General features: G+C 41.7%; 1 protein-coding gene across 3 annotated transcripts in view; it reads right to left on the reverse strand.

Moving 5' to 3' along the window:
- The window catches only part of SIM2 (SIM bHLH transcription factor 2), a 57,880-nt gene that overhangs the window by 20,234 nt on the left and 12,141 nt on the right, over window positions 1-25,505 (reverse strand). Inside the window, exons 1-4 of one of the 3 annotated variants that reach the window (XM_081198750.1) lie at window positions 18,286-18,833; window positions 17,183-17,265; window positions 13,586-13,675; window positions 9,919-10,027 (exon numbers count right to left, since the gene is read on the reverse strand). In XM_081198750.1, coding sequence (XP_081054876.1) covers window positions 9,919-10,027; window positions 13,586-13,630 — 154 coding nt within the window. In that variant the 5' untranslated portion in view covers window positions 13,631-13,675; window positions 17,183-17,265; window positions 18,286-18,833. Of the gene's footprint in view, window positions 1-6,141; window positions 6,774-9,918; window positions 10,028-13,585; window positions 13,676-17,182; window positions 17,266-18,285; window positions 18,834-25,505 lie in introns of those variants that run through there. The other 2 variants (XM_081198749.1, XM_081198751.1) reach the window with 2 other exon arrangements.

The following is a 25,505-nucleotide window of genomic DNA, read 5'->3' on the forward strand; positions in this document are numbered from 1 at the left end:
GCCTATACATTTTGGACAGTAATTTGCTATTACTCTCCATAATCTCCACTTGAAATCTAGATTTATTTTCTCCCATACCTATTCTCTTATGTTCCCTCCATATTGCACTAACTTGGTGTAGGTGAAACCAATCCTTAATTTTCTCTTTCAGTTCGTCCTGTGATCTTAATTTCCACCCTTCTTCTGATTTAATTAATAAATCCTCATACGTCCATCTTTTACCTATCATATTTAATTTCTTTATTTTGATGATATCCACAGGTGAAAGCCACCAGGGGGTATTTTGTTCAATCGCATTTTTCTTCCTATTCCAGACTTCCATGAGTGGTCCTCTAACTATATGGTTATGAAATCCTCTATGGACTTTGTCTTTTCCCTGCCAGAGGTAGGCATGCCACCCAAATCTTAGATCGAACCCTTCCAGGTCTAATAGATCAGCATCTTTCAGGGTGGCCCAGTCCTTTATCCAAAGTAGGCATGCGGCCTCATAGTAGAGCCTTAGGTTTGGTACACCAAAGCCCCCTCTTTCCCTGGAATCCATCAAGTATTTGAGTTTCACCCTAGGTTTCTTCTCTTGCCAAATATATTTGGTCAGGGTTCTTTGCCAATTTTTAAAGCAGGTGGTACCTTTTATAACTGGTAGGTTCTGAAACAGAAATAACAGTCTCGGGAGGATACACATCTTAATCGATTCCATCCTCCCAGTCCAAGATAAATTCAATCTACGCCAGGTATTCATATCTTTCTTAATTTCCTTCCACAATTTATCATAATTATCCTCTACCAAGTTAATATTCTTTGTGGACAACCAAATTCCCAAATATTTCACCTTATTCGCTACTTTAATATCCACCTGTTGTTCTAGCTGTAATCTTTCTTGTGCTGTCAGATTCTTTATTAATAATTTAGTTTTCCCCCTATTTAACTTGAATCCGGATAATTTACCGAACTCTTCCAAAAGTTCTATCGCTCTGCTGGTGGTTTCAAATGGGTTCTCAAAAAAGAAAACCAGATCATCTGCGTAGGCTTTTAATTTGTACTCTTTATCTCCAATTCTTACTCCCTTAATGTTTGGGGTCGCTCTTATTTTATTTGTTACTGTTTCTAACACCAAAATAAACAATAAAGGTGACAGAGGGCAGCCCTGCCTTGTGCCTTTCATAATCGGAAAGTATTTAGTCAAGTTATTATTAATGATCAACCTAGCCTGCTGCTCTGTATAAATCGCCCTAATGCCCTTCAAATAAGGACCCCTTATGCCCACCTTATCAAGTTTTTGTAGCAGAAATTCCCAAGATACGCGGTCAAAAGCTTTTTCCGCATCAACAAAAATAAGGGCCGCTGGTACATCTGGTCTTGTCTCCAAATACTCCATGATGTCTAATACATGCCGGACGTTGTCTCTCAGTTGTCTACCCGGTAAAAATCCCACTTGGTCTCTATGTATATATTTATTTAATAATTTTTTGAATCTGCATGCCATGATGTCTGCAAAGATCTTATAATCACAGTTTAAAAGCGAAATTGGCCTATAGTTTTTTATATCTGTCTTTTCATTTTCAGTCTTGGGGATTAACGTAATATACGCCTCCTTCCAGGAGCTAGGTATCCTCCCTTCTTGAAGAGTATTATTTATTACCTCCGTTAAAGCCGGCGCTAACAAATCTACCAGTTTTTTATAGTATTTTGCAGGTAAACCGTCCGGACCAGGGGACTTCCCGTTCTTCATCTTATTAATAGCATCCCGGACCTCTTTTTCAGACACCACATTGTTTAATTGTGCACAGTCCTCTTCCGTAAAAAAGTTCCTTTCTTCTTGGTCTAGATAATTCTCTATTTCTACGCTGCTCTCTTCTCCTTTTTCATACAGCTTTTCAAAAAAGGTAACAAACCTATTTTCAATTTCCTCTGGGTCCTCTATCACCCTTTCATCTATAATAAGTTTATTGATCACATTTTGTTTCTTTCTTTTTCTGAGCTGCCATGCAAGTAACTTCCCCATTTTATTGGCCGACTCAAAATATTTCTGTCTCGTAAATTTAATTTTCTGTTCTACCTCTTGATTCAAAATAGCTGAGTATTGGGACTGCAGCACCCTCACCATTTGATTAGTCATTTCATCTGTCGGATCTAAAGCGAGTTTTCTTTCATGGTCCCTCAATTGGGCCAGAATGCCATCCTTCTTTTTCTCCCTTAATTTCTTTCTGTAGCTATTTTGCTGTATTAGAAAGCCCCTTAGGACAGCCTTACCGGCATCCCATACCAACTCTATTGGAGTATCTCTATTCAGGTTCATCTCCAAATATTCTCTCAGGGTTTTTTTTGCCATCTCCAGTACTTCCTCATTTTCAAATAAATATTCATTCATCCTCCACCTGAGCTGCCCTTTCAGTTCGTTTTTAATTTCCAAAATCAGAGGGCAGTGATCTGACAGGGTCCTAGGTAATATCTCACATCTCTTAACTCTCCATACCATAGCTCTAGTCACCCAAATCTGGTCAATCCTACCCCAGCTCTGATGGGGCTCTGAATAATAAGTGAACTGTTTAGTGGTGGGGTTTCGGTGTCTCCAAATGTCAACTAAGTCTAGGTTTCCCACTAACTCATTAAATGAGTTGGGGAGCTTCCCCCTATTTACGTTCCTCTGGTTCTCGCTTCTGTCTATACTCGGTGTTGGGACCCCATTCCAGTCTCCCAATAAAATTAACTTATAAGGTTCCAATTCCAGCAGCATGCTTTCTAGTTTTCCAAAGAACTCAGTTCTTTTTGTATTTGGTGCATATACCGACACTACATTGATTCTTTCCCCTCGAAAATTTAATTGAATACCTAATATTCTACCTTCCTCATCTTTACAGATTTGTCTTGGTTCCCACCTTTCTTTAGCGTAGATTACCACTCCTTTTTTTTTATTTATATCCGAATTTACAAATTCTACTCCCAGATTTTTATTCACCAAGATGTGTCTATGTCTCTTTGCGATATGGGTTTCTTGAAAACAGATGACATCGTATTTCTTATTTCTCAAAGCTTTCCGAATTTTATTCCTTTTAATTTTCTCATTCAACCCATTCACGTTCCATGATAAAAGTTTTAAAGTGTCCAGTGTTGTCTTAGTTCTACAACTACTTTACCTCAAATCAAAAACTCAAATTAAAAACCGACGCCTTTGTTTCCTAGGAGCCCCTCCTCTTCAACCGCCCCTTCTCCCACTGCGGCTTCTTCATCTTCTTCTCCTAAGTTTGACCCCCTCTCTCCTTGGTCTTTCACGCTCCCCTCCCTCTCTTCTTCCCTTTCTCGCCCATTCCCTTTCACCTCTTCATTACTTCGTACTCTATATTCTGTCCTTCCTAACTCTTTTTCATACCTTCTCAGGAACTTCTCTGTTTCTTGTATATCCGTTAATTTAAATTTCTTGTCTTTGTAGAAGAAAGTAATCCCCTCCGGGAACTCCCATCTAAATTGTATTCCGTTTCTCTTTAAAACAGCCACCACTTGTCTATAGCCCTCTCTTTTTCTTAATAATCTAATTGGAATCTCTTTGTAGATGATAATGGGCCTCCCTTCAATTCTAAGTTTGTTACGGTAGCTCGTCCTTAGAATTAAATTCCTCATTTCTAAGGAATTGAATATCACCAGGCAGTCTCCCAAGAATTTGTTGGTTTTTAAATGCTGTGGTCTCGAGATTCTAAATGCACTATCAATCGTTAAAGCTATCTCTACCTCTTCCAAACCCAGCCATTTAGAGAACTCTTTAATCATTTTCTTTCTAACATCCTCATTTCTTTCTTCAACCACACCTCTAAATTTTAAGTGGAGCTGCTTTTGTCGCATGTCGGCCATAGCAAGGTTATCCCAAATCTTCTCCTGTGCTTTATTTAGTTCACCCAACTCCTCTCTCATCCTCCCTGTTTCCCTTTTCTGTTCCCTCAGTTCCTTCTGTAGCTTCTTATTGGACTCCTCAATCATCTTAGATTTAACTGACAGGTCTTGAATTTTGGATGAGAGCTCTCCTACTGCTTCCTCTATTTTTTTGTCAATCAGGTCTTGCATATCTCCTAGCTTATTTTCCATATATGTTTCGTTTTGTTTAAATTCCTCCTTTATTTTAATCCATAAGCTATCTAAGTCTTTAATCTCCTCCTGACGCGATGCCTTTCTTTCCCCTGGGGTCCCGCCCACTTTCTTTAAGTCCTTCCCCTCCTTCCCCATCATTACTTGTAGCACTCCTCCTTTCTTCACTGTTCTTCACTGTTTTCCCTATACTCCTATCCTTTCCTCTTTCCCCTCAAAGAACGCCCACCGGGGATAACGTATAATATATCTGGTCTAACTATACCGTGTACCCCTACATATAAGCACATAAACACATAAACACATATAAACACGTATAAACCCCGGGTATAAGAGAAAAGAAGAAAACCGTAAGGAGGGTATCAGTCCAAAAGTATCAATTAGTCCTTTCCAGGTCTTGACCTTCTCTTTTACTTCTCTCCGTCCTCTCCCAGGCCTTTACCAACCCTCACCTGCGTCACGCCCAACACCCAGTAGGAGGCTGGGGGGGAGGGAGAGGGTGGGGAATAGAGGGAGGGGTGGGGTGGCTCTTAAGCACGTAGTTGTCCCGCACCACTTCTTACTCAAAACATTCAAAGTTTAGTCCTGATTAGTTCTAGTTAGTTTACCTCCGGCGTTTCAGGAACTTCAAGCACTTTAAACTCAGACCCAGTCCTGAAAAGGGCTCTGTTCAGTTAGTTAAGCACAGTACCTTCCACCACCAAGAGCCAGCTTCTTACAATAACCTGCAGTAGCGCCCTGATCGGCTGTTGGCGTCGCTGCATGGGTTGTCTTTAATATATCTCGGGTCTTTAATATATCTCGGGTCGCCAATCTGATACCAGACCCTTGCCGCACCTCCCTTGTCGTGTTCTTGCCAACTTATCTTAATATATATCCACAGGGAAGTGAGTAGCGTTGAAAAAAGTCAGAAAGATTCTGCAACGTAACCAAAATAGGGCCTCTCCGGAGGGCTTAAAAGGCGTTAATCAATCTATGTCCCAGACTTGGCGTTATGCTTGTTTGATAGAGTTCAATAGAGTTTAATAAAGTGAATAAAACAATCGTTTTGGTCCGTATTTATTATCAATTCGGGTCTAACTCACTCAGTCAGACTGTTTACTAACCTCCTCACTCCTGCGACTCTCTTTCTGCGCCATCTTGCCTCCGCTGCTGAGGAAAATCCCGAAAGGCAAACAAAAAGTAAAAAAGTACCTAGACGTCTCCTGGCTTCTCATCAGCTGCTCGCTTAATTAGTAAGCACTTTGGTCAGAGAAAAAAAACCTTTTCATATGCCAAAGACTCCGTTCTTATCTCCGAGGGGTTCCAGCGCTATCCGCAGTTGAAGCAGTGTCATTCAAGGGTGTCTGGAGTTGCGTGAACACCTTGTCCCCAAAAGGTACATTGGTAATTGGCAGGAAGCTGGCACAATTGTCTGGGTCCAGCATAGATTTTTTAATGTTGACAGAAAACTGCCTTATTTAATGTAGCAAAGACAACTATCTCACAGAGAGATGTTCATTTCATTATCTTTGGATTATTTCTGAATATTTAGGTGTTTGAAACTTATGGTCAGAATGTCACATTGGAGCACAGGGCTCCAAAGTATATTCCATTGTTAAAAAATGATTTTAATAATATAATTTTATTTGCAATTAGGATGCTTTATTTAAATGCAGAATTATACTTCCCTTAGTAACTTCCCAAACCCCCTTGATGAGGACTTCCACATTCCAACAAAGTGAGAAACAGTGTGATCCTGTGCATGTCAACTCAGAAGTAACTTCACCAAGTTCAGTAGAACTTACTCCCAGGTAAGCATACAATCACAGCCTAAATTTATTTCCTATGGATTAAGAATTCGACATTTTTGTGCTGCTTCCACCAAATTAAGGCATTTACATGCTTTCACTTTCTTCCATGTAACATTCCTACATGGAAAACAATAGTTCTTCACAACAAACAGCTTACAAATATGAACAATACACATGTAAACTCACTAAAAATTGACTTTATGACATCTGTACTAGGATCCAACCATATCCTTACTGGTTCTGCTAGAAATTAGAGCAAGATACTAATTCTCACCTTCCATGTTCTTTTCTGGACATGTTGGAGGCACATGGATACTTAGCCCTTGCGCAAATATTTGAGCACCCTACATCTATGCACAACCTGCTACCTCCTGCTGACTGCATTCATTTTTTCTTTCCTCAAGGACCTGTGCCACACAGAGCACATCCTTGCTAGCTAGACAATTGCAATAAGCTGCCTGGTGAGAGATCATAGAATTGTAGAGATAATGCAGCTCCATACAGCTAGCAGGTTGATATCCCCTGCAGACAAACTACGAGAGAGACAAATGACCTACCCACCTATCCTTGAATTGCTTGAGGATTTTGTTTGGTCTTCATTTTTAAGCAAACTGACTAGATTTGCACTTACCAGACTAATACGTGGATCAGAACGCAGTTATCCTTCTGTATTCATACTTCTCCCATTTTGCAATACAGCTCAAAAAATGTACCAAAATGCACACAAAAATGTGTATTTTAGGATAAAATGCGTTCAAAATGTGTCTTTTATAAAAATAATAATACATTAATGTGATTATTTTTGCTTTTAAAAAATTGCAGATAGTTGCAGAAACAGATTTATGATCATATGTGAACCAACACATACCAGAAACGTGTTGATCCATCCCTAATCTATAGATAGCAAGAAGTTTCCCAAACCTATGAAGCTATGTAACTCCTGAGCCACCCAAGAGCTAGGTTCATAAACTAAAAACACACACAAATCTATTGGCCTAACACCTATAAAATCCTGAAGATCTATCTAGCTAGCTGACTTAACATGTTACATACAAAACATGAATATGTAAGCCATACCTTTACTTCAACACATTAAGTAAAAGATGACCTTAGAATAACAAACTAGAAAATCTTTTTTGCAAGGTGTCTCATAGTCTGCTACATTTTTTTCCGAGTCAGCAGCTGCAGCAATCTAACTGGTAGCTAAAGACCCTTGATGCTATAGCCTACATTCTGAGAAAGAGCAGCCAATCTAAAACACACTTAGGAAACATGGCCACAGTTGAAACCTTGAGACTTTTAAACCTCTGCAGGATCAGGATCTCAGCATCTTTGTCAATTGTTTAGCAATAAATCCACTTGAGTGATCCTGCCACTGTTTTTTGTTTTGTTTTGTTTTTTGCACTGTATTCTCACCCAGCTGCTACTGCTGGCCCTTAAATAATCATTGTCAAATCACTGAATTTCCATTGAAGAACTGTCAACTCACTGAGTCTTCTAAGAACATATACCTGCTGCTTCAAGTTAAAGGACAAGTAAGGTAAAAGGTAATGGACCCCTGGACGGTTAAGTCCAGTCAAAGGTGACTATGGGGTGTGGCGCTCATCTCGCTTTTCAGGCCAAGGGAGCCAGCAGACAGCCTTCTGGGTCATGTTGCCAGCATGACTAAACCACTTGTGGCGCAACGGGACACCATGGAGAGTGCAGAGCTCACATGGATTCGAACCACTGACCTTCCGATCAGCAAGCCCAAGAGGCTCAGTGGTTTAGACCACAGCACTACCCACGTCCCTAAAGGACAAGTGAGGGGTAGTGGGAGTTATGACAAAAGGAGTATGTATGGGAAGGAAACCCATCCTTTTCCTCGAATAGCTCCAATACTAGAAGTACAGCACAGAGAAAACCTCTTAAAGGAACGCAGAGAGATAAGGATGAGGAAGGGACGTTTTCCTCCACACCCTGCATGCTCCTTGTCATGGAAAACCTCCCTGCCTGTTTTATAACTAAACCAGTAAGTTCATGTGCAACGACACACACACACATACACCTACCAGGCGCTCAGATTAGTAGCTTTGCAAATTCAACCAGAAAGCAAAACAAGAAACCCAGTCCAGAATTTCAAGCAACATTACCCTTTGCCGCCTGGGGTTTAGGTCTTCCTTAGGAGATCCCACTCCAAGAAGGAGAGCCACATTCCAAACATCTCAAAGTTTGCTAAACAAATATTACAGCTAACTTAAATGGTCAGTTTACTGCTCCCTACCTCAACACATATGTTTTTTTTAATTCCCCCCAGTGCAAATTGAGCCATCCTGGGAGTGGCTTGCAGATAATAATAGTGTTTGATCCTCTAGACTGCTACTACTCAAACCATTTCTAGCCACAAAAGCTTAATTATTGGTGGCTGGAAAAACATCTGTTCTGTTTGAATTACATACCTCGTGTTGCGTTCCACTCTTGTTATGGACTTTCAGCTTACGAACGCAATAAACCTGGAAGTGTTTGCTTCCGGGTTCTCCGCCCGCACATGTGCAGAAGCGAACCGCGTGCTTCAAGCATGGGCAGAAATGCTCGATCGCACCGTGCACATGCGCAGAAGAGGCGCTCTAGTTGCAGACTTTTCGGGATGCAAACGGCACCCCGAAATGGATTAAGGACACAACTAGAGGTACCACTGTATTAAGCACTTTTAAAAGAAAATTTGCAAATAAAACTCTAGCCAGTATTTTCCAAATACATGGCCTGCTACTAGACAATGTGTGATACTTAATGAATTAAAACCAAAGGGATAATTCATCTTCATGTGTAGCCACCATCAGAGGGGCGACGAATGATGTGTTTCTCCTTTCCCTCTTGGAGACCATGTACTGGCCATTACTCAGAACAAAAGGCCAGCATGGTTCTAGTGTATCCAGACCTTCTGCACTATTCCAATGTAATGGCTGGTGCATATATGACAAAGAGGAGGAAGGAAAGAAGAGACATTTCCCAGGCCTTATAAGAAACTCTCCACATGTGACAAAAGAAATCATGCCCCACGTCATTTGTGTACCTTTGTCTTACCCATACATCAAATAGATTGCTGATACTTTGAAGATCAGACAATCCAGATATTAAGAGAGAACATAAAACAGACTCACCTAAAGCCACATATTTATTTACATTCAGTTTGAACTGAGATGCCAATTATCAAATACACATTAAAGATAAAATACTCATTTGATCTCGTCAATGGAATTTCATATAAGTGAATTGTTCTTGTTTTAATCAAGTATGTATCTTAAATTATCCCATTTTCCTGGAAATTCAAAGACAACATGTCCAACTTCAAAAAAGATTTACAAATAAATATGTCCTATGGACATTTAAATGGTTTGCTCTGCTATTCATCATGGTATTAAAAAAGGAGGCAGTGGCTATTTTATGTAATGAATTTGTGCTTGTACATTCAGATTGCACATGACTATTTAACAAGATACTTTAGCCCCTTCTGTGAAATTATATTTAGCTTTCATGCAACCCTGAATCATCCCTGAGGTGATGGAATGAAATCAATCTTACTTGCTCTCTCCCATTTCTATGTGTTTTGAAGAAGGATCACATAAAACTTCAGAATGTTTTGTTTGTTGCCAAATGGCCACAAAGCATTTTTCACAACTCTATACCTATACCCCACCCCTAAGAGGTGCCCCCTCCCCCACCTGTGCCCCCCCCCAGCACCTCCAGGTCTTTGGGTCGGCTCTTCCAAGACGCCCTTGTTCACAGAGCAAAGTAATTTATTATTTCATAACTGTAGTCTACAACTTAAAGTTTCATCACTGTGAACAAACCTAATATTGCAACTAGATATGCTGAAGAATGAAGTTTTAATATTATTTTCACAATTTGGAATGAGATGAAAGATGCTACATCAATATAGCTAGATACAACACTTGGCCAGGAACCTTTTTTACATTTGTAAATTTCAGTGGATTAAGTGTTAGCATGTTAAGATCAGCACTACATCTCATCATCCTTTTTACTTGTATATGGTCATATCATATGGAAGTACCTTGTAAGAGATGAGGATGAAGAGGCTGGTGAGCTGTTAGAACCGCTGTCATTTCATCATGGTCTGATGGATGTATATACTCATAAATGCTATTACCGGTGAGTTCCACCTGTCAAGAATATATTGAAAACATTCAGAACTATAGCAGATTTTTTTTTCCCATTTAGTATTATTTTTCAGAGGTCTCTTGTATGTAATATATACAAATACCCCACTGCATTTCTAACACTCCTATCGTTTTCCTGGACCAAAAGCAGCTATCAACCAATAGCCATGATCTACAAGTTGTTTTGTCTTATCATGAGCAAAAAAGGTTCAATTGCAGCATACATGACTTGAAGACTGTGATCTATGTAAATACTAATTACACCAAAAAAGTATTCAGTATGACCCTATTTTGAGCTCTAGATTCAAACAGTTGTTGCTGGAGGAGATAACAATGAAATAGAATGTTTAGTTCCCGTGATTTTTCACAATGAAAAAAACCTCTAAGTGGCATAACCCCCTTTTAAAAAATGTGTGATCAAAGCTTGGATGGAGGGTGGTAGGGGAGAAATGAATAGCCCCACTCATTTCTCAAAGGCTAATCAGAGTTTGGTCTTTTCCTAAAGGACTATGCTCACACAGCCCTGGCAGTGTGGCTGTTACATTGAGCTTGGGAACAGTGTATACATCATCCATTTGCACTCCTGATTCCTCAAACAATTGACATAGCTAGCTTTTCTATAAAGGTGAATTCACACCTTATGCAATTTTTACCATTTCAGTTAGCATTTAGTAGGTTAAAACTGCAAAACAGTCCTTTTTATCATGGTCTGGATAAGCTATTAAGAGTCACAGGTTCAACCGTTTCTTCCTGCTCTCCTCTTCCACCAATTAGTAAACTCCATGAGACTAGAATTCTGATTGAGTTCCAACCAGAACTAGGACATTTAGGGTTGGAATGAAAAGCAGCTTTAACAAGTTTGTGAATTAGACTTCACAGTTCTCAGTAGTTAACTAGTTAACAACAGGTCTAAATTTAAATATGTGGTTGAACTCATGTGTTTTCTACAAGCATGTGCCCTGCTTTACTGAATTAAGGCATAGATTCATTTAGAGATTGGAATCTCAACCAATTTAAAGTTTTAAAAGCTGTCCCTCAGTACATTTTATAAGCCAGAGAATGCAGTCTTTCATCTTGCTAACAGCTATGTGAATGCTTATTAATGTTTACCAAATGTATACACAATAGCTATGTGAAAAATTCAATCTTGTCCTGTGGGCCTTCATTCCAGTTTTGAGGAAACAAGTGGTATATAAGCAGGGGCAGATCCACCCACATGGAAACTAGTAGTAGTATCAGTTTGTATCTCTGTGTCCTTTCCAAGAAGGAAGAATTATCCTGAATCAGACCTAACATAACACAGCTCTGTTTCTAGCTTTGTTGGGAGAGAGACTGTAAATGCAAAGAGGCAGTGTTTTACCCAAAGCCATTCTTCCAAAATATATTTTCCTACTTATTGTTCTCAAAAGGAAAAAAGGGTAAAGAAAGAAGGTAGAGTATTGCAGACAGGAGAGTGAAGGAGGCAACACAGTTTGCACAATGAACATTTTTAGGGAGTGAAGGATAGAAACTGGAAAGGGGAAAAGGTGGTTTGAAAAGGCAGAATAGGCAGCTATAGTAGAAATTAGAGACAGAAAGAACTTGGGGAAGGGTCATACCTTAGTCATACATAGTCATACCTTAGTCTCTTAACAAGGCATCACATGTATAGAATTACCTCTTTACCTATACAGTATTGGCGCACAGAAAAAGTGAGGGGAATCCTCTCCCCAGAATACCAAAACGGTCAAAAGTTTTTAAAGAGTGCTCCTATACCTCACATACCTCCTTGCCATGCCTGCATTTAGGGATCTGCTACTACTAACACAACTAGCTGCTTTCTTTTACTCTATTTTTTCCACCAAAGAACTCCCTCATTCTAGTGGTGTCTGCTTTCATCTGAGAGTCTCAGAGAAAAGCAGATGTCACCAAAGCAGAGCACTTTTGAAAAGAAATGAGAAGTTACTTTTAAAAATAGCTAGAAAATTGGTTTTTACTGTGTAGGCAACTCGAGAATAAGGTGTCATATCAGGGACAAGTCTAGTACAGAGGTCTTTTCTAATCACAGAAAAGAAAATTATTTCAAAAGGTCCAACAATGACAAAAATGGTCCTGCAAAAAACCTTAGTGCCCAATTGTTCATTGCCTCTGAGGAAACAGCAAGCAGGTTGCTTCTGCTGCCTTGCCCTTCCCCTCTTAGTGGTGCCTAGGCAATACGATTCCAGACTCTACCTCAGGTCCCTTGCCCTATCAGTGAGTTCATAAATAGTTACATACCATTCTTAAATCTTTTTTTAAGATAAATAACAATCTGTCTCTAATTAATAAAAGTCAAAGCAAATATGTGGATCTTCGCTCAAGGCTACAAGGAGAAGCCTACAAAATGAAGCTGGCAAGCGAATATTGACCCACCATGCACTTTAAGGCCCACATGGGAGCATTCTGTAAGAGCCACTCCACACATGAAAATAAACACCCTCTTTACTGTTTACTGAATCAGCAGTACTTCACACAGGTTTCAGGGGGGGAAAACATTTCCATGATAGTGGGAACATCCAGTGTTGATAAATGGCACAATCCTCTACATCAGAAGGAAATCGCACTGAGTTTAAGTGGTATATGATTGCAACCTAAGGTTGCTAAATAATAACTTTTCAAACCATTAAACATGGGCTAATTACAAGTTTGGGGCACAAATATTTCAAAATGCTGTATCACATCCCAATTCAGCTTGCTAACAGAAATAGAATTCCTTTATTCTAAACACATGTACTTGAAAGTAAATCCCATTGTTTTCAGTTGAGCATACATTTAAGAAATTGTTAGTTACCTTTAAAATGAACAAATGTAACAGTGCCCTAAAACCCCAAACACTAACGTTTGAGCAGAACAGTAGTAAACCTGGTTTTATGAGTTCTACCATAAACATATAAAACGCTTTACTGAAAAGGCCACAAGGCTGGCAAAACTCAAGAAAAATTGCCTGAATTCCATGTGAACACTCATAAATCTGCTCCCTTTTTATTTTTTCCTAAAGCACATTTACTATAAAACTCAGGTTTCCTCTGTTTTCACAGCAGCCAACACTACAAGTGGAGAGACTGCTGTTGCACTCAGTTCCTGCTTATGGACTTCCTATAGGCATCTGGTTGGCCACTGTGAGATGGATGGGCCTTTGGTCAGATCCAGCAGTTCTTATATTCTTACTGCATACAATTCAAAACACAGACTGGAAATTTCCACTTTTTCCCCAGAGATCTATACCACTGCTCTGGCCAATGGCCATTTGCAACAACACCCAGCTAGGAATAGGCAGCACTTGCTATAATTGTATGATAAGTGGACTATGCTGTATCCAGCTTCCAGGGGGCTTTAGTAGCACAAGGGAGAGTAGAGTTAGCAAAGCACTTTTGTGGACTGCATTCTTAGTTTCAAAATGCATATAAGTAACAAGCAAAATGCAAAGTTTTTCCTTTACAGTGATAAGCTGTGTGAATTATTTAACTTTTAAAAAAAACAAAACTAAAATCAATTCAAAGGAAGAACATCATCATTCAATAGGGGGACAGAACTTGCTCCTACCTGTGATAAGCCTAGATGAACAGAAGCAGTTTCTGAGATATACATTATTTTGCCATCAGATGCTACCACAAAAACAAACCCATCCAGAGTCTGCAAAAGAGAAAGAAATATAATAAAATCTTACCACTTACAATATACAGTCAAGTTGCTTGTGATAAGTTTTTTTATTTCCCCCTACAGAAGAACATATATTTTAAAACATATTACCCAATTTGGCTTGGTGAAGACTAGGTTAGGTTGATTAAATATGTGTATCACTTCCCACTAAAACATCCCAAAATGATTTATAAGCAGGTAAAATAAATAATCAAATTAAGTATACAATAATAAAATTAAAACAGATTAAAAACAGATTTAACTGTATTATATAATTGGTGCTGCCCAATTACTATTATACACACACTATAAAAAGTTAAATCTAACTCATTCTCCCCTTACATATGCTAGTTTTACAGCGGCAGCAAATTTAACATTCTCATGTTGATATTGGGTTATTATAGTACTTAGCAAAAATCCTGAGTTCTTATAGGGGAAACCAATCCCAATTAATTGGCAAAAATAACGTATCACTATTTACAGTTTTAATGATTCCTGAGTGATGTTTTACATTCTTCTGACTATTTTTATTAAGGGTTTCGTGAGCACAGAATAATCTGACAAGTGGCTCCTTTGAAACTTGTAATGAAAATGAAAAGAACATGAATGTTTCATAAAATAAGTTTTATGAAACCATAATTTAAAAAATGATAGAAGGGAAATCCCTTGAAAGTTACAACTACCTTATATAATTGTTCACAAGTAATTCTGCAATATGATACTTTGACTGATTCTATAGTTATTGCTTGGGACCTAATATTGCATATTTTAACCAATAAGATAAAATGAAGGCTCAGCAAAAATTTAAGTATATTGTTGTATTTTAAAAACACTAATCCTGATCACATGAGTAAATTTAAATCTGCTTCCAAACACCATTTTGAGGATTCGGGTATGAGTCACAAAAGGAAAGGCATCTCAGGCCCAGAAACATGTATTTGGAAACAAGCTCTGCTGATTTCAGGGAAGAACCTTAATGCACTAGAATACCATTTCATATGCAGCAGGTCCCAGATTTAATCCCTGGCATTGCCTTTTGAAGAATCTCAGGTAGCAAAGCAGGTAAAGTTCAAAAAAGCCTGCCAATCAGAATGGAGCAATGATTTGAGAGAGGTGCCACAGCTCAACAGCAGAGCATCAAAGGTCTCAAGTTAAATTGCCAGTTAAAGCATCTCAGGTAGGCAGGCTGAGAAAGACCTCTCTCTGTCTAAGACCTTAGAAGTTACTGCTTATCAGAGGACCAAATGTTCATTAAAACAAAACCCACCTCCACGCAAGTGTGATTAGACTATAAGAATTCTCCATATGGAGGGAAAGAGGTCTACATTTGAAAAGGGAAATGTATTTCTAAATACTGTACATAGATAAAACAATTGCCTTTTATATTTACTAGTTCATATTTTAAGATGCTGGAACAAAAGGAAAGTAATAAAAGTCTGCAACAGAGGGGCAAGTTCAATGTTACCCCAATAAAAAATATTCCAAATTATTCTCTGACCTACTCTACTTTTACAGCATGTAATTAGAACCAGATTACTCTTTGGTTTCATTCCCGCCCCCCTTCTTCTGAACATAAACAAAACTTTGTAGCAGTATTAACATGGGGAAGAAATCACTGCTTTCTTAAATAAAACATTGCTTTAAAACATTCCTCATAAACTAGCAATTTGTTCCCCGATGTTATAGTTAGGCTGCATTGGCACTTCCATTAGAAAACCTTACTTTTAGTGGCTCTTTAAATACATGGCACTCCCCTCCCTTCTTTGCTCAAAGGTGAAAGCACACATATTTTCAGTAAAGTAGCTGCATGTCTTAAAACAACATTTATAATTCATAAATAACTGGACATTTTAAATAGTATTACATCATTATTTTGTGTTAAACACAATTTGAAAATAGTAAATTAAGAAGTTGCAGGTATGTTATAAATATTAAATATTACAAACCATCTCAAGCATAAGAGGTAAGATACACATTTTTAAATAGCTAGCAAATAAATAGATGTCACTAAGCTTCTTACTGTGTGCCAAACTATATTTTTGAAAGATTAATTTCTATCACATTTTGTTTAAACATATATTTGACTTTTGTCGACAAATATGTTCTAAAAGTTTTTTTTCTTAAAGTATACACTATTTTTCATGAAGTTGACTTTCTATGCAACAACATTATGACAAATAAAGTATACTTTAAGAATGTGAATTTCTGTTTTCATTAAAGTTACTTTCAAAACAGGTTACATTCCAGCAAAAAGTTCATTATACACCTCATTCTACATTAATGCCAAAGCATTTGTTAATGTATTACAATTATATACACCCCACTATCCAATGGAAATTAGTGAAAATAATGATTAAGATATGGAAACCTTTATCATAGTGTCTGCTTATTCAAGTTTCAGAAGGCCCTGCAAATGTCATCTGCTAGTAAAATGTGGTTGAAAAGTTTAAGAACCAAGGGTGCAACACTAACCCCCTTACCTAGAAGTAAACCCCATTGAATTAAATGGGAATTACTTCTGAGTAGACATGGTTAGAAGAGTGGCATAAAGCATAACTAAAACAAAGTTCTCAACCCTTACCTCCTATTTTCAGGGCTACCTTTACCAACATGCAAAAAGGTTACAATAGTGAGTGTAAGATGAATTATAGTAGTTTTGAAAAACAGTTTATTGTTTTATTTTTCCAGTTTCACCTACTCAATGCTGCATTTCTCTTTATTATACCTGTAAAATCAGGAGGAATTTACTAGCAAAAAAACCTTTTGTGAGGTGAGCACACGCATGATACCCTTTGCAGCATTGGGACTTACACAATAGAGAGAACCAGAATTCCAAAGTGGATCAACCAGATTTTGAACAACTGTATTTTCAGGTGCTAACGTCAATGGAAGATCTAATCCAGATGTTCTCCTCCCATCACAGGAGCCATGCGTTCTTTTAAAGGTTTTCCCTACTGAGCAATGAGTGAACTGAAATCTCCCATTAAAAATGCATGTTTGTGTATAGATACAGATATGCAGCTGTTTAAAAAGAGCCTATTGCAGCACATATAGATTGACTGAAATGTGTGTATATGCAAGCATATATTATAAATTACAAGCCACTAGGGTTTCTTGCCCATTTATTCCACTTGATTTAAGGTTGTCCTGCAAACACAAGATCATCACATTCTTTTATTTTGCATTAACCCATTCATTGCCACTCCCTAATTCTGTACTCCCAAATCATAATAAACCGGGACTGGAAGTCCCAATCTACCCCTAAGAAGAGGGAGCTGGCCAGCATGTGCCCAATTTCTCTGCGACAGGTTTGTTCACAAGCCACAGTTACTAGACTCATGGACCATCTCTTCCCTTTCTCCTTTGAAACAAAAAAAGGCGGCTCTCTCCAGGGGACCGAGCCTTGGGTTTGGGGGCGAGATCTAGTGTGTTTTAACGCAACGAACTCCTGAAATAACACAAACAGTATTGAAGCAGCAGCACGAATCGCAGAGACTCTACCTGAAGCAAATGCGAGCCCAGCTCCTTCGCGACATTATCCAAGGGGCCTAATCTGCTCGGCTGGCCCCAGGCGTCTCCCAGACCTAGAAAAGGAACCGAGAAGCCTCAGTTAACGCACATGAATACAGTTCATCTGAAGCACTAGCGGGAGGTGCAAGTTGGCCTTTTTCCTCTGCAGCAGAGGGAGAGAAGCAGCGTAACATTGGCTGGGTCATATTAGGGGGAGCTGGGCCTCCCTGCCCTGCCTGTGCAGTTCCCCGAGCGGGTTTCTCGGCGAGTTAGGTGGTCTTTTCCTCAGGAAAGTTAGCTCCATGACATTAGGGTTTAGATTCAGCTGAAGGCCGCCACGTTGCGAAAGGGCCTGACCGGCCCACATGTTACTCAGGGTTCAGTTGCCATTTTAGAGGTGGGGGGTGATCCCCCACAAAGTAACATAAGCCTCCCTGAAATCGGCCGAGGGGACCTCGCTAAAGACGCCCTGAAAAAGAGTTTTGTACTCTCTCTCTCCTCTTCCCCCACACCGCCCCCGCCATCTTCCCACAAGCCCTTGCGAAGGGAGGCTACGGAGGCAAAAGGCAGCCGAGCTATACAGTATTATTGCCTTGGTGCTTTTAAGTGCAAACGTTTGGTCCCTTCACTCAAACCCCCGCTGCTGTCGCTTCGGCAAATCCATCCATTTGCCCCTTTCACAAATCCTTCCGATTCAAGACCTCCCCATCTATATAACTTGACTTTGGGCGGAACGGTTTGCTAGCAAACCGTGCAGCTCCTGTTAATTGGACATATTATATCCCCCCTTTAGATTTCTAAGAAATAATCAGTTAGACCCAGTGAAATCAATGAAATTATTTATTTTAATGGGTCTATGCTGTACATAACTTGAACGTAACTTTCCCGCCTTTTCTCCTGTGAGGGAAAATTCCCTCAGCCGCGTGAAATCCCCTCGTTTCCTCCACCCTCGGAAGTCCCTTCAGCAGGAAGTCTAGACTGAGGGTAGATGGGATCTCACGCTATTTATCCCGGGCACGGATCTCCTTCAATGTTACACATTTAATCAATATGAAAATAGGTTCTTGATTATGAATGGCATTGCTCGGACCCACCCCCTGACCCACTGAGAGGTTGACCAACTACCACAAAAGTAGTGGGATGTTGGGAGTAGTAGCAGAAGAAATCAGATAATAGGGCTGTCGCTTTCGTAGACAACCTAACCGCTTATTCTTTAAGGGGACCGAAACACCTTAGCGCTCACACTCCTGGTTGTCTGTAGAGCGTGGACCACTGCTTCACTTCGGCTGCTTTTAAAATAATAATTATTCTTTAAATAGTGATCGACACCGTGCTCGGATGGCCGAAGTCTCTTTCACCAAAGACAGGTCATAACATAATGCCCTTAACTTCAACACGGCCATTTCAGAACCCCTCGAACAGGGTTCGGGTCAAAACAAAATGAGTACTCCAGACGGTTCCTCGGAGATCCTGTTTCCCCCCCTGACATTGTCCTCGGGAAACTCGTCTCTCCTAAATTACTAGCAGTAACGAAAGCAGCAGTCCATGTGCAAAAGCTGCCGAAACCAACAACGCCACAGGTTGCATCAGAGAATAATAATTCTGTTTGCAGAATCCTCCCAAGGTTTCAGTTCTAAGCTTAAAATGTGCCACAAGTCACCCTGTAGGTAGGGCAGTGCAGTGGCGTAGCGTGGGTTGTCAGCACCCGGGGCAAGGCAAGTAATTTGCGCCCCCTAACCCGTGGATTTGCGCCCCCTAACCCATGGATTTGCGCCCCCTAACCCGTGGATTTGCGCCCCCTAACCCTAACCCCCAGATGTTGCGGCCGGCCCCCCCTGCACCCCCCACGCTACGCCACTGGGGCAGTGTTCCCCAACCCCCGGGCCGCGGACCGGTGCCGGTCCATGGATCAATCGGCACCGGGCCGCCCGAGGAACTTCAAATCATTTCACTGTGGCGGGCGGCCGAGGTGCAGAGCATTGCGCCCTCTCAAGCCCGCCCATTGTGTGACAATAGTGAATGAAAATTCGCTATTGTTACACTGATGCTCCTCCTGGCCAATCAGGGAGAAGGTCCTCCCGCTTCCTGATTGGCCGAAAGGCAAACCTCACGCCATTGGCCGAGGAGGAGGCACCATGGGAGGACTGAGGACTCGAGGTTGGAGATGCAGGGACTGAAGAGAAGCTGCCGTGAGGTAAGTGCACGGGGGACTCAGCTCAAAACAAGCGGGCCACGGAAAAATTATCAAACATTTACCGGTCCGCGGCGATAAAAAGGCTGGGGAGCACTGCTGTAGGGAAGGAAGACACGCACCCCGCCAGGACACTGTTGAAGATGTCGGGGCTTTGGCCTGCCCATTGGAGCCTAGAAGCCCCAGCCCAGCCCCTCGAACAGCAGCTGCAACGGCACTCTATATGTACCCAGTACATGCTTTCCTGGCCCAAATCTTTATGCTGAAAGAATGTTCAGAGACTAAACATGCGATTTGGGTGTATACTGGCATAGTATATAAACCTTAACTCATAATATTACACTACACACGCTATACCTTTAAAGCATATTCAAACCACACACACACACAGCCATGGCTTCAAGTTTCAACAAAGAAAGGATATTCCCAATCCGACTCAACGTCAGGAAGAATTTTCTGTTCAACAGTGGAACGGACTGGCTACCTCGGAAGGGGGTGGACTCTCCTTCCTTGGAGGTTTTTAAGCAGAGGTCGGATGGCCATCTATCATGGATGCTTTAGTTGAGCTGCCTGCATTGCAGGGGGTTGGACTAGATGACCCCCGGGGTCCTTTCCAACTCTACAATTCTATGAAGAACCCCACAAACTGCATTTTACCCCTCACTGAACTATATTTTCGAACTACAGTTCCCATGATTCCTTGGGGGGATGTGATCTGTGCTTTAAATATCTGGTGTGTACTGCAGCCTACATAGATTGTACACACTATAACCTCTCCCACGCCCTTCGCCCCCTCTCTCCAGTCCCACTCTGCTCTCTGCTAATAACAGTTTTGTGACACGGAATGAAAGATTTGCATGAAGGCTTGGTTTAAATCGTGCTGCAAAAGACCGCTCCGCCCGGAGCTAAATCAGAAACAAGTTGCTCTGAAATCGACTTTTAATAAGACGCAAGAGAGGCGTGAAGGTCTTCTTCTCCCCTGGGCATCTCTTTCCTTTGAATCCTTATCCGTCTGGTACAATATTGCCTGTGTAACTGGGTTCTTATCACTTTTATACGGTGTAATTAATTAATTAATTAATAGATAGCACCAACTCGTACAGCACCTCATATATGATAAGGGGTTGGTGCGATCTAGGTGTGTAAATATGATTTTGGGCAGTTTCACAAGAGGAGAAAATCTTATTTTGTCTGAGCGCCACCAGATTATGAGTGCCTGATTCACAACGGGGGCACATTTCCTTTATCCAATGCTGGAGAGCATGGTTTTGGTGACATCTCTGTGCAGCAATAGCTCCATAGTAGAAGAGATTAATGATAATGATGTATATGACTTTAGAGCGCCACAAAAAGACAGAATTTATCCCGTTAACCCTAGCAAAAGGGCTGTAGAAAGCAATTTTCCCGCTTCCTCACAAGGAGTAAGGAGATGGTACACCCCTCTTAACCCAGATTACGTAGCTATTCCAGAGTAACTGTCAAGGCCTGGTACCTTCCTTGTCCAGAAGCATTGTAAACACACAGTAACATATTCGTGGTTACACAATACTCATCTTAATGAGAAGTTATTAACTTTTCTTCGCACTCACAGAATGGGTTTTTATTTCCACCCTTTCCCTGTATGTCTGTGAGTGCTGCGGGGATGCTAACCAATGTCCGTATGCAGAACCAAAACCTGGTAATTATTTCGGATTAATTTGCGTGGAGGGCTAATACCATTTTGCACACATGGCCAGTCCATGCGGGAGGCGGGGAACAGTTGGTGGGATATCCGCAAGTTTAATTAAGGTGACTGCGGTTAAGAATAGCCAAAGGTCACTCATGTGGTGGTTCTAGCACAAATTCACTTTCAGTCCTCAAGGCCGGGATAAGCGCTGCCTCTTCCGAGGCTCCTAAAATGCTCGCCTAGGCTTGCGGCGCTCGCTCCATTCATTCCACTGTGAATTCCGCGTGGCTCCCAGAAAGCACAGCGAAGAGCCCCGTGGAATCCGTGGCCGCGCCTCCCTCCTGTCATTCTCCAGCTCTGCCTGCGGGTGGCGCACGAGATATTCATATTCTTGCTTTTCTCTTCCGGAGACTGGAGCCTTGACCCCAGGCAGGTAAATAGAGGACAAACGCGATCTGCCCTATGGAGGTGTGGGGGAAACCAAAGCTGCACCTTTTCTCTGGTGATCCCGACAGAGCCTTCTTTCCAAGGCTGTTTAAAAAGGGTTTCTTGCTGATGTGAACTGCTCCTTATCTTGTGCAGGAGGGGAAGGAGAAAGGGACTCGTCAGTCAGCCTTTCCCGCTGCACCTGCTCCCAGGGTCGCTGCGCTGGAGACACTGCGAGACAAGCTCGGAATCGGAGCGGGAAATGCATGCATGCGTCTGACTGCCAGCCAGCGCCATGCAAATTCGTGCAGAAGTGCAAACCCCCTTACGCTCACAGTCCGAAAGAACATGCTCCTCGAGAAGCAACGCCTTTTGGGCAGCAATGGGATTCACTCGAGAGTACATTGTGCTGCAAGAATATTTACAGAAATCAACTGGGTCCCGAATTACACAGCGGTGTGTTTTTGTTTTGTTTTGGATTTTTTTTTCTTTTTTGTTAAAGCTAAGACTTGGCTTTAACAGGTTTATGGATTGAGCCATCCCCACATTCAAAGAGGCGTCCGTTCTTTCGAGCAGATGAGCCAGCCATTGTTCGCCGGCTTTTCAAGACCCGCAGCTCGGTACCTGCTTTCTCGCCTGCTGCGCCGCGCCTGCTAATTATACAAGCTGATGCAGAGCCATGAGCACTTGGTGCCCCGTCCACTTTTTCTGCTAATGAGGGAACTGCATGCAATGGGAATGCACAGGGCGCGGGGGGTGCAGGCAAGACTACGTTGTAAACACCGTATCTTGAAGAAGTGATGTCACAAAGATATAGAAATTAAGAGCCACACTCCCATCTTTTAAAAGGAAAAGATATAGCTATCATAAAATTCCTGAACAACATGAATGGGAGACCTTCCATCGACTCACTGTGGTTTAGATCGCGCCCCGGCGTTGCCAAATGAGGGAAGCACTAGAGAGAGAAATCAAACATCGTTTTATATTAAACATCTGTTAACTGACAAGCTAGTGTTTAAGTGGCTCTGCGGGGTTCACTGTCTCTTTGAGTTTCTTTTTCTTTATTCTCCCCATCACATTGTGGTACGAGTTTATCAGCATGTTCAGAGTTATTTCTACATGCACCTTTTGTCTGAATAACTATCGCCTGGGCTTCAGTAAATGCTGTCTCATAAACCTTTTAACCTCTTTGTACAAGCAAATCGTGTTGTTTTTTCTTTAATAATCAAGTAGAACCCAGCTGCATTTTGAGGAAGACATGAATCCATTGTTGCATTTCCCAAGGAACAGAATGTAGATTTATTTGCTACTGCTCTCCACTACTACTTATCTCAAAGCCTTTTCCAGAGGGCTACAAATTCCATTCCCACGTATACAGGTTACGTCTTTATACATAGAAATGCTGTCTTAACTCGGTTAGAAAAATATACAGTATAGAAATACACAGAAACGTTGCCAAGTCCATCCCTCGGCGTGACATTCAACCAAGGCATCAGCAGTTTCAACTTTGTTGTCATCCTGGCAGCCATAAGTACATCATAAGAACGGCCAACAGAGTTAGCAAAATGCTAAATCTTTGTGTGTGAGTGTGTTGATGCTAATATGTCTGCTGACGGTCAGGAAATACAAAGCATGTTTGTTCTTTGAGCCAATGGATCTATGCACCAAAATCCGCCAGACGGGCTCCTTTGCATTGTATCATTTGACATTAGTTGCGGGATTCCCGAAGATTTTTAAGTGTTGCAAGATTCTCTCCAGTACAAAACTGAATTCCTCCAGTCGCATTGTCAACGGTGACGGCAGAGCTTTAGGGCAGAGTTCCATAGTCCCACTCACAAAATCAGTAGGGGGCTGATATCAAAACGCACGTTATTAGCATTCAGAGACGGGACCATATAAGACCAAAGTCTAAAACTGCCCCACTGCTCCCACCAATAAAGCTCAGGTGCATGTCGCCAGAGAGAGCTCGATCCAAAAAACAATGAAGCCGAAGTGTTTAGGCTAATGCTGACAGAAACTGCGACATTAGCTATTTAAAACGCAATCCTGTGAGTGTTTACTTGGAAGCACAGTCAGTATACAGTGAGGTTCAGTGTGTGTCGCCAGTGATGTAGCGGTGAATACTGAAGTGCGGGCGATCTTCCTGGCAACCCCATCTCCATGTCCCTTCATGGACATAGCCAAGGGAGGGCAGGGGAGCAGCTGCCCCCCCATCAAGTAAAACAAAATACTTAAGTAACTGACCAATCACTTCGGTTCTGCCCCGCTCCCCACAAAAGTGCTCCCCGCAACAAAAGCCACGTGCCCCTCCTAAGGCAAGACAACAAAGCTGCACCTTTGACCAATAGAGAAGTTATGGTCAGTATCAAACCTCTCCGCCTTACTTTACAAACAGGCTGATGAAAGCGTTTCGGAGGAGTCAAAAGCTCCTTCGCTGTTTTGTGACATTTTGTTTGGTCATAATAAATAAAGGGACTCCGACATTTCTTCGAAGCAGAAGTGGGCTGCAGCTGCTTAATCCTTTAGCTTGCATCCTAGTGTAACCTCTACCTCTTCTTCTTATTATTATTCTATTTATCGTACATGGTGAGGGGTTTCCCCCCTCGGAGAACAGCTCCTTTATTTGGCACGTAGAGGATTGGCTTGGCAAATAACTCCCATAAGACATGAAAGAAGGAGCAGGGAGGAGGCTGGTCGTCCTTGCTTGCCTTTCCCTGCTCTGCTGCTGTAGCCTCTATTGAGGAATGACCGCCGAGGTGACTTCCTCTTTACATCTCCATCCTAAACGGCTGCCTTAAAAGAAACAGCCAGTTTTGCTACAACGAAACCGACTTGACGATTCAACTAAGCTCAGCTGAGTCTCTCCTCTTCCCCATTTCCCAGATGAACTGTTATCTTCCCGGCATGTGGGAAGACTGCTGTCGCTGTTGAGTATTTGATGAACTGAGTACATATTTTAAAGGTCCGCACCCCAGTCCCCACCACCTTCCTTCTCCTCTTCCCACCAGATATATGAGACACGGGGATGGGGGAGAGTCTTCCAAGGACAGGAAACCTTTCGAGCCGGCTTTGAACCTTCGGGCGAAGGCGGCATATAAATCCAAAACAAGCGCATGACACGAATAGCAGCAATGCGTTTGGGATCCACATCGTGCTTCCTAAAATGAGGGTCTTTAAATGTACGTAGAACTTCCTTCTAAGTCAGGTACTGCAGAGAACCGCGGAGTTGACCCGCGTTACTTTCCACCCGAGGGGCTGAGCCTCCATCTCTCTTTAAAATGTAAACACTGGAGTCAGGGTCTCCCAACCCAGGGAAACAAGGACGCCCCCAGAAACAGACCCCCGAACCCAGCACAAGCGTCCGTCTCTTCTGTGTTGTTGTTTCATAACCAGGGATTATTTGCAGAACTCTGAGAATTCTCCAGGGCTTCCTCACAGACAAATGTGTGTTTAAATTCCTGCTTAAATTTGAGAGCTGGGTCTGTCTCCCAGGTAAACAACGTGCTAAAGGCTTCTTTTTGGAACAGCTCGCTTGGAAGCGCTCGCTTTCCGGAAAGCGGAAGGAGCCTCCAAAGAATCGGCCCTGGCCCCAAAATCAGAACCATCAGCGGCACTTTGAAGGATCCCCGAGGATCTTCTGGGGGCCAGTGGGCATAAGGGAGTATATAATGAAATCAGCATACGCGGGAGTAAGGCGATGGGGCCGCGATTTATTTTTATTTTTATTTTTGCTGGTTGTTGGCAAAGGCGTATGCGCATCGACCGGCCCGGCGACTCTCAGACTGTCTGGAAAGCTCCCTCTTCAGACTTCAGACCTTCTGCACCCAAAGGGTTTCGTGGGAAGGGGAAGTAGGAGACTGAAGAAAAGCTGGTTCTTCGTCTTTGTAGGTACTGTATATGACTCGCAACAGTTACGGTTGGTCCGGATTAATTTACCTGAAGCTATCGCCCCTTTTAAAACTCATAGCTTGAAAGGATAGGAAGTCCCATTCTGACGCCAGTCCGTGACGACGATGATGAATACCGATATG

This window comes from Podarcis bocagei, assembly GCF_964188305.1.
Source record: "Podarcis bocagei genome assembly, chromosome: 6".
In the NCBI taxonomy this organism is placed as follows: domain Eukaryota; kingdom Metazoa; phylum Chordata; class Lepidosauria; order Squamata; family Lacertidae; genus Podarcis; species Podarcis bocagei.